Below are 14,555 nucleotides of genomic sequence, written 5' to 3' on the forward strand. Positions count from 1 at the left end.
CCTTCAAAGTATAAAATGTCATCATGTGCCTGCAGGCAGTTTGGGTCGAAAAGCTACTGCTCTGTCGTTCACAGATGCTTTCGTTCCTCATCTTCAATGCCTACAGGAGGCTATTGCTTCCCCTCTGCATTTGCAGGTACCTCTGATTCCAGGCAAATGTTTGTCAGAAATCACTCACAGTGTTTTAAACATAATCTGAAACCTTCCCTTTTTCTAAATCAACCTGTTTTGGACAGAACTGGATTAAGGGTTCATTTATGTAGGCGGAATGAGTGAGGATGAAGCAGGTGTATCTGAGCTTGGCTCTATGATATCCCAGGTCAACTGTGCAACAATGTGTCTGACTGCAACCTGCATTTAATTTGAAGGCACTGTATTTTAATTTCACTGACGTTACCAAGGTAGCAGCCTTTGTTGCAGCGATGTTGCTATTACTCCATCAGGTTTGCAGGCAGAAGCTGCTATGCCTGTTTGGTGAAAAAACCAATAGCAGGATTTTCAGAGGCATTCCAAGAATAGCAAGCAATAAGATAGTAATTTGGCACCCACACATAGATTGCCTACCCCTCACCCCCCCCACCTGCCAAAAAGAGGAAATCTCATTGAATGGGCTGAAAAATGGAAGGTGGGTGTGACATACTGTTGCACACACAGTGTTGAATAACTGCAGCAGATGGGAGAAACTTTGAGGAGGAGGGAGACAGAATGTGTCTCAAACTGCTGCGGAATTAGAGGAAGACAAATGTTTCATAACCCCATAAGGTGGAATACAAGCCTGCATTCAAACAAGCAAACAGAAACATCTTTCAGATTTTCCCTCAAAGATTACAGCGTGGGACCTGGGCCTGGGGAGGAAGCTTGTACTTGGCTCTTCCTGAGCATCATGAGTGTGACAGAGATGGATGAGTTCTGCTCAACTAGTGCTGGCCTTCCTGTTACCCCTGCCCTTATCCTGCACACAAGTCAAGGTAGCACTGATGGCTTCATTTGTTCCGTTGACATCCAACCACTATTTACTTGATTATGGGAGATGGAGGGAATCCTTGGACTTCTTCTCATGTATCAAATACTAACACAGGGGAGAAGGGAAGTCGTGTGGTTGATAATGCAGGGGGAATATGAATTTTAAAACTGTGACACGACATGCAAGAAACTGTTTGCTTCCCCGCCCTCTTCCAACCTGTCTGGATCTTTTGCATGGACCAGATTATTCAGATTTAATATAGCGTTTTAATAGACTGTTCTTAAAATTCTCCATAGCTGAGATTGGGGATTTTGATGAAACTATAGATCATGAACACTTAGCGAAGAACAAGTATATACCTCATCAAGAAGCATTAGAAGACAAAATAATGGAATTTCACCATAACCACATGTAAGTTTTTTTGTTCTTTTTATTGGCCTTCTTTTCCTGTAGAGTAGTTCTAACTGTAAGTGTATGCTAGATCATAAGTACAAAAGAGATTTGGATTTCAGAGTTTCTCAAAGGTTGCTTCTCAAAAACTATTAAAGCCCATGAACTTTCTGAAGGTTACTCCTTCCTTTCTCCCATCATCATAACAAGATGTTTAAAGTGCAATTGATTTGATATTCATTCAAGCATGCTGTTATTTTACAGTCTATTTCATACAAAATGCTTGACTGCTGATTTTGTGCAGGTATAATTGCAAGTCACGACTGATCAGTCAGGCACTTCTGACAGTAGTCCTTTGGTTTCAAGGACATTGAATGTTACCTTTTCACCTTTATGTGCTGTATCTTGAGATGGGTGAAGAAGGAGTTTAATGATAGTTTTATGAAAAGCACATAGTACTTGCAGAATTAGGGATTTGGGGGAATAGAATTCAAGATGATGATGCAAATTGGTATCCTAAGGTCTGGAGAAAAGACCAGTAGGAAGAAGGTGGTTAACAGAATTACAGATAAGGCATAGAAAGGTACTTTTTTGCTGTCCAGAACACTTCAAGACTTGAAGAGTTTCATTTTTGAGCTAGATTGAATTATAGATGAGTGGTAGCAATTTCTGTAGCAGTAATAATCAAGTTTTGCATACTTTCATCACAAAATTAATGCTTCCCAACATTTATGGCAAGATTTTCATGTTTTCTGTTTGACTTCATTTTGGTATTACATTCACTTTTACAATGAACAACATCCTTACACACTTCCATTCATCGATTTTTTTTTTTGAATACAGCATATTTTCCAATGGAAAATACAAAGGGAGGCAGTAAATTCCGTTAAAGTTAATGGTTCAAAATCTAACTGTATCAGGTGTCTCAGAGTTGGAGCAATCAAAATTTATAATAGACTGTAAAATCAGTGTAATCTTGGTATTGGTTTAGACTAAGTTGTTGTTCTAGCTGATATAAGGCTGGAGGCATAATAAAACCATACAGATATTATACCTCTGACAGTTTTCAGTCTCTTTGATCAAATCTCTCTTTTTTCTCTGGATGACCTTTTGATCTCTATTAAAAGGTGTGACAAATTTGTGTTTCTTCTCGTTTTCTTTCTCAAGGGGACAGACACCAGCAGAGTCTGACTTCCAGCTTTTGGAGGTTGCCCGTCGGCTGGAAATGTATGGAATACGCTTGCATCCAGCCAAGGACAGGGAAGGGACAAAAATCAACCTGGCTGTGGCCAACACAGGCATTCTGGTGTTTCAGGTTAGAGCTGCTCAGGACATGATTTTGTACTGCATAAAGCAGAGAGATTTCTGACAGCAGTAAGAATTTAGGACCTCAGCCATGTGTCTGGTTGGGAAAATTCAAGAACTTCCAAATTTTTTCTAACAATGACCTTAAATGTGTTATAGCTGCATTAGGTCCTTTGCTTCCAGGGACTCTTACCTTATTTGCATGCACAGTGCAGAACTCCATCTGCATCCACAACATGCTGTTCAAGATGCAAACTGCTCCATAGCTCACCCTTTCAAGTTGGTCATGCTCCTACACCTTCTCCATGTAGGAGAAGGTAGGTCTTGCAGGCATGGTGCATACTAAATGGGTGTGAAGCAGAGACAAGTAAAACAACAGACAGTTGGAGTACATGGAAAAGGATGAAGGTAATGCATTGTGAGCTCTCTGTAGTGTTACTTTGTCAGAGTTTTTACAATTTTCTTCACCAGCCATTGTACCTTTGCTGAATGTATGAATCTTACTTCTTTCCCTTAAAGATCCAAAGTATTTCCCTTCTATTTCTTTCCTCTCCTTTCCTACTCCGGTCAGCCTAGTAAATGTTCATGAAACATCGTTAGTAAATTTATCAAATTCTTGTTCTGCAGTTCCCCTTAGATAAATAACAAATTGGGCTTTTACAGCTGTGAAGGTATAGGTAGTCAGCTGGTGTAAACTACTTCCACTTCAGATGCATACTACTTAACCTCACTCTGTGTTAAAAACAGTAAACTGTTCTTTAAAATGTCCCTTATGCAATTTTCAATAAAGACAATTCATTTTATTTGACTATAATTAAAACACTAGTGTTTCCAACCTTATAAAGTACTTTGAGACCTTTCATAGAGAAAAGTAACAGCAACAAACAAACCCAGAAATTTCTGACCCAAATGCTCTGAGTTCAAAATTTAAAAAAAAAAACAAACACCCAAACAAACAAAAAAAAGGCAGCAAAATAAATAAAACAACAAACAACTGATAACTAAATGTGTTGCTAGTAAAACCCCAAAACTGAAGCATAGGTTGAAACATGGGAACGATGCCTAAAAATCTTTGGGCATCAAGAACACTAAGATGTTGTTAAAAATTCCCATAACTCAAGTAATTATATGTTCAGGCCCTTCCCCTGCTCCCCCACTGTATATTCATGAGGTGAACTCATGAATTGCCAAGCCTTATAAATTAAGACTGTTTCACAAGGTAAAAGTATGTGTTCACACAAAACAGCATGGACTTCACTGAGTCCCAGCAGACAACTGGGATCCTTCTGTAAAGGTGTAGCTGCGGGTTGAAGGCCAAAGGTTTGATTTGTCAAGCTCTAAAAGTCAGTTGTCTCTTCTTGACCTAATGTGTTTGTGACTTTCAAAACAATTTTGATTTGTTTTGTTTTGTTTTTAAAGTTTCTGAAGATCTTGAAAATTTTACTGCATCAAGATCCTTGACTGAATGCTGAAAAGGAAGTCAGGCTCTGATCTGCTGGAGTCTGCCCAGCAACTGGCTTCTGTCAGTAGGCTTAGGGCTTCCTTCAACCACTTCATAGGTCAAGAGCCCTAAGTTCATCTTTTTATTTTGGATATAACTGATAGAAATTGAAATATGAGGATCTCATTAGAATGACCTCAATGAAAATAAAGGTTCACTCACAAATGGCATAAGCTGTAGTCAGACTTATTTTAAAGCCTGCCATTTATTTAGAAATCAGTGTCGGTGCTGCTGATTATTCTGAGGAGATTAATTATGTGATCCTTAGACAGCTGGTTGACTTAGCAGAGATCATTACGCTGTCATTACTCCTACAGCCGTCTGGTAATGGCGCCTATATCAGCGTGGGTTTCTGCATTTAGCAATCCTGTAGTAGTTCTCTGAAAGTTCTGTGCTATGCAGTGGCTGTGTTTGTATTGAAGTTTTTACTGAACAAATGGCTGTAATGAATATTTAGAAATAATACTTCCACTACCTGCTAACATAGATTAAGAATGAAACTTCTGGAGGGTAGGGGTTAATGATGCAGTGGCTGGGAGTTGGAGTATTATGAAGATAATTTCTCTCTTGCTGTTTGCTTATGGTAGTGGTTGCTTTTTCCAGAAAAGCGTTTTGTGACTCTTCAGAGACAAGTAATTTGTTTAGATTGCTTTTGCTTCTGGTGCTCCCTATGAAAGGTCAAAACACTTGCAGTATTTTGTACTTCCAATGCAAAACTTGCAGTTGCTTGTTTCCACAGTTAAGTAATATTTAAAGGGATATTTATTTTGCCCTGTAGACACACAAAGAGGGAGGAAATTACCTAATCAAAATGAAGTGACATGTGCCTGGATTCCCTAGATTCTCTGTAGCTGGTGGAAAGAGAGTGAGGCACCTTGGGAAGGTGATTTAGTGCACTGAAAATCTGAGTCTGCGTAGTGGCACAATATCGCATCATCTGGGCAAACACGAGTCCACCCTGTCTTGTGCAGTGATGCTAGGTTGGATATTTTCACAATAATTCAGTACACCTAGTCCTATATGCAAGAGTTTAACCATAAGTGCCTGCCTTCAGATGTGGCACCAGATGCTTATGTTTTGCATTATCAGAGGATGAATGATAAGAAATATCATCATTTCAAGTAAAGTGAAGAGATGATTAATTCATGACCAGCTTTCTTTAGTATCTTAGATTTCTTCATTCAGATCTGGAATGATTGAACTCTGCTGGCTTTGTTCCCTGTAGGGTCACACCAAGATCAATGCCTTCAACTGGGCTAAGGTTCGAAAGCTGAGCTTCAAGAGGAAACGTTTTCTTATCAAACTACGGCCTGATGTGAACGTAAGTCGTTGTCAGGAATTGATGAAGCTGACAAAGGGTTATTTGTTAAATTTCTGCTCACAGATCACACAGTTTTTATCACGTTCATGAATATATTTTTAAAATTGTTTTTTAATTAATTGCTTATGTTCACCGTTGGTACTGTGCACATCAACCTGGCATCTCAGCTGAGCAGTCCTAGCAAAGCAAATGTAAACTGAATCGGTCGTAGTAGAATGTCCCAGAGTCATCTTCTGGGTGCGACTCTGGTACTGTATCATCCATTCTTAAGTTATAGCACGTAAACAACTTCTTCTATTTAATATTCAAACCGTTGATTTATCTCTGTCATATTTGTCAATGAAAGGAAGTTTGAGCAATAGCTTTGATACTGATAGGCAAATCAGTGATGTCCCAAAGTGGGAAGGATAAGGCCTGTTAAGTTTGAAAGCCAATAAACTGAGAAAAAGCTTAAGCTTTTTTTTTTTTTTTTTGATAGCATAGCACCTGATTTGTCAGTGCATTTCTCTAATGTTATGTTGCTTGCCTGCTTACATCGCAAATGCTATCCCAATTTTCAGAGTTCGTTCCAGGACACCCTGGAATTCCTTATGGCCAGTCGAGATTTTTGCAAGTCTTTCTGGAAGATCTGTGTGGAGCATCATGCCTTTTTCAGGCTTTTTGAGGAACCTAAACCAAAGCCTAAACCTGTTCTTTTTTCTAGAGGTTCTTCATTTAGGTTCAGGTAAGACCTGCATTCTTCTTTCCTTATTTGCTACCTCTCCCTAAATCTCTGCACGAAAGGTGTGTTTTGTACTAGCAACTGAGTAATGAAATGCGTTTCAGGGGTTTTCATCTTGGTTCCAGGGCTTACTGATACCAGATATGGCTGTTATTTGACTGAAAAGAATTCATGAATATTTTTTCTTCATGAGAGAAAAACTTAAACCCCTTCTTCCCTTTCCATTGTGGTGACTTCCCAGTATTGTAGTACCCTATAGAGGGCACACAGCTGAATTTAAGCAGTTCTGAAATGACATCAAAAAGTAGCTCCATAGCAAAAAAAAGAGGCAAGTAACATGCAAAATGGTAAAAATCTGTGTGTGTCTGACCAGGTCCCTTTTCTTATGATCTTGACATGAGTTTCTGCTGATAGTGACAAATATTTTTCTGGTTTCTGGGACTTCATATGAGGGATGTATACATGTTTGTGATGACCAGCTGGTATATTGTATTAAATATTTTAACTATGGTTTTCTTCCAGTGGTCGGACTCAGAAGCAAGTTCTTGACTATGTTAAGGAAGGAGGGCACAAAAAAGTGCAGTTTGAAAGGTGAGAGGAAATAAATTAACTATCCCAATATATTTTAATCAAAGAAAAGTTGTGATTTCCAGAGAGTTATATTTTGAGATCTTGGCACCAGTCCAACTAAAAAATGTCTTCTTTACTGGTTTGATAGTTTATCACATGTATAATATCCTTGTGGTCTTGAATGTTTTGGCAGAAGTTTCATAATTTATAGTTCACTTAAAATCAATAGTCTTCAATCTGTTTTTCAGCAATGAGTGTCCTATTGTTGCAGATAACTTTCTCCCAATTTGATTTGCACCCTCTTTGGTGGGATGTGGTTAAAATATGTGAACAGCCATATTCAGCTCAGAGTAAAACTGAAAGTAGCAGGAAAAGTATAGGCAACCTCAAGGGAGAGGTCTCCAGGGAAACTGAAGCTCTTCCAACTTGCTAGAGCCAGTTCTATCTGAACTCATCTTGCTCATGGTAAGCTGAAAGCAGTGGCCAAAATGCCACAAAGACCATGACAATAGTTCATTGCTTATGATTCATGTTTACGTGAAAGACCAGTTTTGCTCCAGTGCCTCTCCCTTTTCTCGCAATAGTATGTTTGCAAGACATACCTCATTTAAGTTTTGCAGAAAGGAGTAAAGTTAATCTGATTTAGAGCAAACTTTTATGAAAGCTGTTATTCAAAGGTTTTGTTTTAAAAGAGGCATATCTCTTGATTCCTCTTTGTAGAAAAAACCCTGAAATAGCTCCTTATGTGATTTTCCTTTTATCTCCAGGAAACACAGCAAGATTCATTCCATCAGGAGTCTGACTGCACAGCCTTCAGAACAGCATACAGAGGTGCCAAAAGAAGTTAGTGATGTTGATGAAACCCTGGATCATTCCTTTTAAACATTTCTTGTTAGATTACCCTCCGCTGATTACTTTTTGAAACTCCAGGAGCATAGTTTTCTGCTCACTTACTATTTAAGTGGGAGCTGAGGAACCCTGGCTGTCATAAGCCTTGGGTTCTGCAGAACGAAACAGCATCACTTGTAGACAACCAGAGAAATATAAGTAGTAAACTTGTCTGAGCTGTAATAATGACCATCTGAAAAATTACAATCCACAGTGTTACTGCCAGGGTTCTAGGTTTTAGCTGGCTATTGCATCTGGGGAAAGTGTAATTATTTCCCTTCGCTGGGAGGTCTTGCCCATTTCAAGGTGTTAGGTTGTATTAACGAGGGAGGAGAACAATTGTTTCCTCAGAAAAAAATTACAGCTCTGGATTTCTAAGCCATACCTTATGTATTTATCCTGTGTTAATAGCTATTATGTGTTAGGAGTTTGCAAATCTAATAACCCAGTAGTGGTGAGGCTGCAGCAGCTGCATGTTCCCAGGTCCAGCTAGGAGTAAGGCTGAGCATATAACCACTATAGGCACCTGCATGAATGTACATATACATTATATGTACAGATATCCACACAGTCAGCCACATATGTAAACAGAAACAGAAAACAGCTCTCCCACAAGCACAAACAGTGCCGGTGGCCTCACCCTGTTCCACTCTTTGGCTTATCTGGATGAAAGTTTATTAGGGGAAAATATATGTACATCTTTGTGATATGGATCCCTCCTGACACTGGTCTTAGACAGTCTATCCAGAAGCAGACCCCTGGACCTCCAGGTCTCCCAGTGGCTGGTACCTGCACACACGAGCAACGAAGGCTTACGGCCCCACTCCAGTTCCTGGTACTCAGATCTACAGGCACACACATAATGCACACACATGCTGGTAATTCATCTTAGTCTGCCCAGTAACTTGGATCCTCTGGTTCCTGGTTATTACCTCACGCAGAGAGACACACACGTACAAAGATGTCTCTCCAATATCTGGTACAGATTTGGTGAATTGCCAGTAGCTAGCTCTCAGGCCTTACAGTCTTTCCAGTGCCTGGCCTGACTTATGGCTGTTCCAGTACTTGGCTCCCAACTCTCTTATCCTACTCACCATCTAGTCTAGTTTAATGTTTGCTGGCAATTACACATTCACCTCCCCACCCAGCCGATATGTACATGCTCCAGTCTCTCCAGTTGCTGGCATGCCAAACACACCAAACCCGTGGGCTGATGGCTCTGCTGGGACAGCCTTCAGAGGAGCCAGGTCAGGAAGCTCCATTTTCCTGGCTAGGTTACTGCTTTTCCTCTGCCTGCCAGTGTTTCTCTGTGCTCATCTGTGTTTGGGGAGGTGAACCTTTGATCACATAACCTTATGTTAGGTAGAGCTTAAATGGCAGCAGCAAGCTACTAGGTTAATGTATTTAAGAATGCTACACAAACCTTCACCTTCCATTCATTGCTTCCTTTTGATATTCATGGGCTGTCTCCTTTCTTCAAATCTAGGAACTTCTGAGAATTCTGTTATAAATGGAGCCCATTTCAAATATCTTATAGCATTTTCATATTGCTAAGAAAAGCTCAGGTAGATGGACCGTGGCTGCTGGGCAGGTGCAATATACTTTTGTGTGCAGAAAAGCCAGCCTAGGAACTAATGGCAGGTATTCTCCAGGGAGTCAATGTGGGGTGCTCAAAAGCACTTTTCTAGTGTATCTAAGTAGTCTGTGCAGAATTTTTATGTTTTTATCTTTCCCTCCAGCTTCTCAGAGTAGTGTGAACAGGTTGATGTTCGTAGTGTTTTGATGGCTGCCTTAGGACATCAAAACACCTCAAATGCCCCTTTTTACATTATCACTACGTTCTATCTGCCTTCTCTTCCCTTGCTTAGTTTATGTATTTTTTCTATTCTCCAAGATCAGAAAACTCTTTTTTAAAATTCTAATTAATTTTGAATCTTGGGTTACCTCTTCTGTTTTCACGAGACTCCTATGTTGCTGCAGATGCAGTGCAAAATTCTGTTGCATAATTACATGTAGTCTTTTCCCTCTGGCTCCCATCCCTCCCAAACCTCTCCCCTCCCTCTCCTCCCTCTCCCTTTGTCTCCCCCTTTCCTTCCCTCTATTATCTTTACAGAGTGCTAGAGCCTATGGAGACGACAATGATGGTGTAGCAGTGCAGAGCTGCCGGCAAGGAAAGGAGTTGAAAGCCTCAACAGAAGACACTGGACAGCACAAGAGCCCTTCCTTGAAGAAGAGTCCAAAGGAAGGCAGAAAGGTGGATGGAGCAGTGGTGTCAACAGTGGAGGAAGAAGAGGAACCTTCTAAGGACAGGATGCAGCAGAACAGACCTCAATCACAGCAACCAAGCACAGGTCCAGCTTCCAGGGCTGCTCATGGCAGCAGCACCTCCATTCCTTTCATTGACTGCAGTGATGTAGATAGCGAGTATGATCTCCTCAGAGGACAAATAACCCGGTCATATTCCCAAACAAATGACAATTATGAGGGTGATTTGACCAGTGGTGCCTATATTCACTACAGAGATGAAAATCGCAATAGAACTAGATATAGGGATTCCTCAGCTTCTCTAAAGTCTTCCCAGTATCTCTCTGAAGAGTACCTTGATGATAACATAGCTGATCTCTCCTTCTACACTGGGGGAAGCCCCAGGATGCCAAGGCATAGCTCTCTAGTTGATGAAATGTTTAGAGGGCCAGGGAGCCGTAGTCCGCTGGCCACTCCATTGCCTCCCAGTAGCAAAGGGTCAAGCCCTAACATGAGCCTGAGTAGAACTGGCTCTCAGGGTTATGTTTCAGAAAATGGGCATGACTGCAGGATAAGGACTGGCGAGGAAGATAACCATACCAGCAACTGCCATGGGTATTGTAGATATTCTCCAGGCTCTCAACGGTCTCGTGCACAGAAAACCCAAAATCTCTGCAATAAATCAGTCACAGATCCATTTATCCTAAGTCAGGTATCCTCAACCCCTGGGCCAGACTACAGATCAGAGAGGTATTATAAAGGAGGTGGGGTGGCTAAGATGTCTTCTCCAGAAGGCAAAATGATGGCCAATGGTATGCCAGCTGGGGTACAGTCAAAGCAGAGCCCAGTCATGCAGTCACTACGTGCCAGTGGCGTGGTGGATCACATGGCTGCAATCCAGATGATGGAGGGCTCCACCAGCAGTGGGACAGAATCTAGCGATTCTGACTCGGAAATCATTAACCCCTTCACTCATCCCCTGGTGTTTGGAAATCCCATTGTGCTGAGTTCCTCTCCTATGCCTAGAAATAAGTACTCCTTTGGAAGCCTTCAGCTTGATGAGGAGGTAGAGGAAGATGTGTCTGTTGGCCTCAGTGATGAAGATGGTGTGCAGGTCTTCAGCTGCTAGGGACCGGGGGATACTGTGATTGCTCATTGGAGTGGTTGTATCTTCTAGGGCTCGTGATGAGTGGCTGGTAATAATTTCAGCACATGAGGTATTTCAGACGTCATCATTGTACAGACCAGTCAGAGGGAAAGGATGCTAGAACACAGTAATAAGTCTCAGTGACACTTAACAGTAAACATCTCCTCTGAAAGGCTGGAGGAGAGGAAAATTATTACTGATTTAGGTACCTTTGTAAAACTTTATACACTCACCTATTCTTTGTATGAAGTCATACTTTAGGTATATGTTGTAGCTTCTTTGACACTTGACTAGTTATTTTGACAAAACAAACAAAAATTGAATTAAGTAGGTACAGTTTGCTCTTTTGTATGTCTTCTACAATCTTTTTTCTCTCCTATATAAGGAGAGCAACTTATGAGTGCCTCAACAGAGTTAGGAGAAAAAAAATAAACTTGTGGCCAAATGCAGGCAGCTTGATGTTCAAGACCAAGACTTGTTGAAATCTTGAAATATGCTGGAAAATCTTTTCATAGCAAGAATGTGTTTGGTCTACTCATCTTCATAATTTATTTTATAATCTAGACTGAGGATACAAATTAGGCATGTATACAGAAAAAATGACAGTATTGGCTTTTTCCTCAGTGGGTTCAACAGGCTGATTTGGTGTTGGAGATTTTGAAACTCCAAACTATTCCTTGGGCAATAAAGAGAACAAGATGAAAGATATAATTCAAGTGAAAAAAGTTTGGATTGAAACAGCTCTAATAAAGAGTGGTATGAGTATTACTTCCAAGGCAATCCTTTCTATCCTTTATCAGTGTGGTATAAAGATTAATTGCAGGAGATTTTTCTTCCCTTATTCTTTCAGTGGAATTATTATAGAGACATCAAAGTTCTGTTGTGGGTTATTTTTGGTGGGTGGTTTGGAGATGACGGCTATTTAATTTTATTTTTTGCTTTGATCATGAAAAATCTTTATCTGTGCAGGATCCAATTAGTATGTTGTAGGCTATCTTTTCAGTAGTGCCACCTCATAAATTTTTCATCCTCTGACACAGAGAATGATAGGACTAACTGTGGTCCAGGCTAATTGTCTTCTGTGCTATACATAGAGTAGCAAGATTTTCACATGTGCAGAAGGACAAACAGACTAATTCTGTGTGTACTGCCTTTTCACAGGCTAAAAGTATTGAGAATTAAGGCCATATCCTAATAAAATCTGATTTTAGTTTCTTCAAGTTAATTAAGAAAATTCACATGAAAGGTCTCCTGTATGGAAAGTGTCCTACAGTTACTAGTTCTGGGAGACAAGATGTGCTCTCTATGACTGGCCTTAATTTTAACTTTTATACATTTTTCTTGTGGAAGAGTGGAACTAAATCTGAGAATTTTTAGGTGATGAACACCAGCATTGGCTGAACTGCAGGTCACTTACAGTGACTTGCATCATGCAGTACATACATGCAGCAATGATGAATCCATTTACATAAGTACTGATGAACAAGTTACAGGACTCTGGAAATCTAGACAATATAAAATTTTCAAGATTGTTTTTACAAAATAAGAAAATAAGAATTCTTTTTAATTTTTCTAATGCATTGGTCTATGCACACTTTAAAAGAGTTTAATCTGCATGAAGGATGTTTAAAAATATTAGGCATGTGTTATATACTTTATATTTTTGCAAGTAAAATATATCTTTGTGTAAATATAAGTTTTAACTCTTTCATCTCCTTTAGTGTGTTGGTTTTTTTAGACATTAGATATCTCATTTTTGAATAGGAATAATTTAAAGCATCTCTTTAGACATTGATATTTTGATGACAGGGAATGCTCTTGTTTATTCCTGTAGTTTAAAGCATGAGTCTTGAAACAGTAAGACTTATAATTAGGGAAAGGCTTGCTTGTATATGGTTCCAAAAGAGGGTTATTTGTGTTTTGGGTTTAGAATAGATGTAAAATAATTGCCTTGAACTTCTCAACATATAAGATGAAATATAGTAGTTGAAGCCCACATCAGCAGATAGCGTGAGTATGGGGAAGTAGGTGCATGAGTCTCCTTTTGACTTATTTTTTGCTGCCTGTACAGCAAAAGTATCAATATTATTTTATATTGTAATAGTAAAGTAATAGCAATCCAGACAGATGAATTCATTGCTTTGTTAGCCAGTAAAATTAGAGTTCAAGTAATGGATTTTCAACACATGGATTTGCAGTCACTTCTGCTACTTAAGAAAAGTGAATACATTTTATGATTTTTGGATTTAAGTGAATATAAAATTTTGTAAGTGGTGTTTACTATTTTGCATCCTTTCAGATGCTGTTTCCAAGTCTGATTTCTTCTCTCATATGCCTACAAAGGTACTGAATTTATAACTTTATAAGAACAAACCTGCTGGTAGCTGGACTTAGGCTAGTTGCTAATAAGGTCTCTCAACGACTTTTCCTATTTGAATATTATCCTCAAAAATGCTATATGAGGATTTTTCTCTGACAGTTTTCTGTCATCTGGCATTTTTTCATCTTTAAATGTTTTAGTAGTTGTTGTTTTAACACATGTGGAATGCTTCCAGTTAGAAGAAATAATGTTTGTAAATTACATAGGAAATAATTTCATTTAGGATTAATCACTTCTGCGGTGTTCTAATGCCACTGAAGCTCCACTTAATATCAGTAGACAAGCATTTAATTAAAAACAGTCTGTGGGCCAAATGCCTCCACCAGACACGTGGTTCATGTCTGAGCCCTTGCCAAGATAAGGTTAAGTGAGAAAGCAGTTTTAAATTGACATTTTCACATAGAATCAGATTCCTTAAAATTCACCTGGGAATTTTTTTTCTGTGAGACAAGTCAGAAGGACCTTGCAAAGAAGAACAGAAACCTTTGGGGCAAGACTGCAAATGAGATGAGATGGAGGAATTCTTATTCTGGCTCACAAAGTGCACATCGTAAGAGGAGCCTGTCAGTTCTCGTTAGTCGTTGCAAGCATTGATTAATCTGCATACACTGGTCAACAGCAGTGATCTAAGCTTACCTGTCTAACAAAGGCAGTGACAAGCAAAGTAGAAGACTTGATTCTCCCATCAATTCCAATAGATTTTGCCATGTGGTTGATGGTACTTTTCCTGTCAATAATTAATTTTCAATCCCATACTGATCAAGAGCCCAGATATCCTTAGGCAGTTGCTACAAATGAGGCAGCTGAATCCCAGCAAGATTGAGCAGCTTTGTCTACTCTGAATTGAGTAGTCCTGACCCAGAGGATGTGGAGGAAGCCTCTTGTTGGGTTGTCCAGGCATCTTATCACACAGTTGCTAAATCAATTCTGTCCACGTAGTTGGGTGAATACGGAGACTAGTTGTAAAAATGGTTAGAGGTTTGTCCATAATAATGTGCAGATCTAGGTAATCTCTGGATAAAAGGAACTCTTTCATTCTTTGCTATTGCAACTACTTGTCCACATTCAGTCATCCTCGACGATGACAGTAGAAAGGTCTTGTCAGATAATTTTATGGTTTTTCC

The 14,555-nt window shown here is 39.6% G+C and overlaps 1 protein-coding gene across 9 annotated transcripts in view; it reads left to right on the forward strand.

Annotated features, from left to right (window-relative positions):
* Positions 1-14,555, forward strand: part of FARP1 (FERM, ARH/RhoGEF and pleckstrin domain protein 1) — a 208,702-nt gene that overhangs the window by 150,047 nt on the left and 44,100 nt on the right. For 8 of the 9 annotated variants that reach the window (XM_027674662.1, XM_027674664.1, XM_027674663.1 and 5 more), the window contains 7 exons: positions 1,261-1,375; positions 2,522-2,669; positions 5,386-5,481; positions 6,042-6,205; positions 6,725-6,793; positions 7,540-7,615; positions 9,774-10,011. In XM_027674662.1, the coding sequence (XP_027530463.1) occupies positions 1,261-1,375; positions 2,522-2,669; positions 5,386-5,481; positions 6,042-6,205; positions 6,725-6,793; positions 7,540-7,615; positions 9,774-10,011 (906 nt within the window). The remainder of the gene's footprint in view (positions 1-1,260; positions 1,376-2,521; positions 2,670-5,385; positions 5,482-6,041; positions 6,206-6,724; positions 6,794-7,539; positions 7,616-9,773; positions 10,012-14,555) is intronic. The other variant, XM_027674660.1, reaches the window with a different exon arrangement.

The sequence above is a fragment of the Neopelma chrysocephalum genome, unplaced genomic scaffold (assembly GCF_003984885.1).
Source record: "Neopelma chrysocephalum unplaced genomic scaffold, ASM398488v2 Primary Assembly neopelma1_25, whole genome shotgun sequence".
Classification (NCBI taxonomy): domain Eukaryota; kingdom Metazoa; phylum Chordata; class Aves; order Passeriformes; family Pipridae; genus Neopelma; species Neopelma chrysocephalum.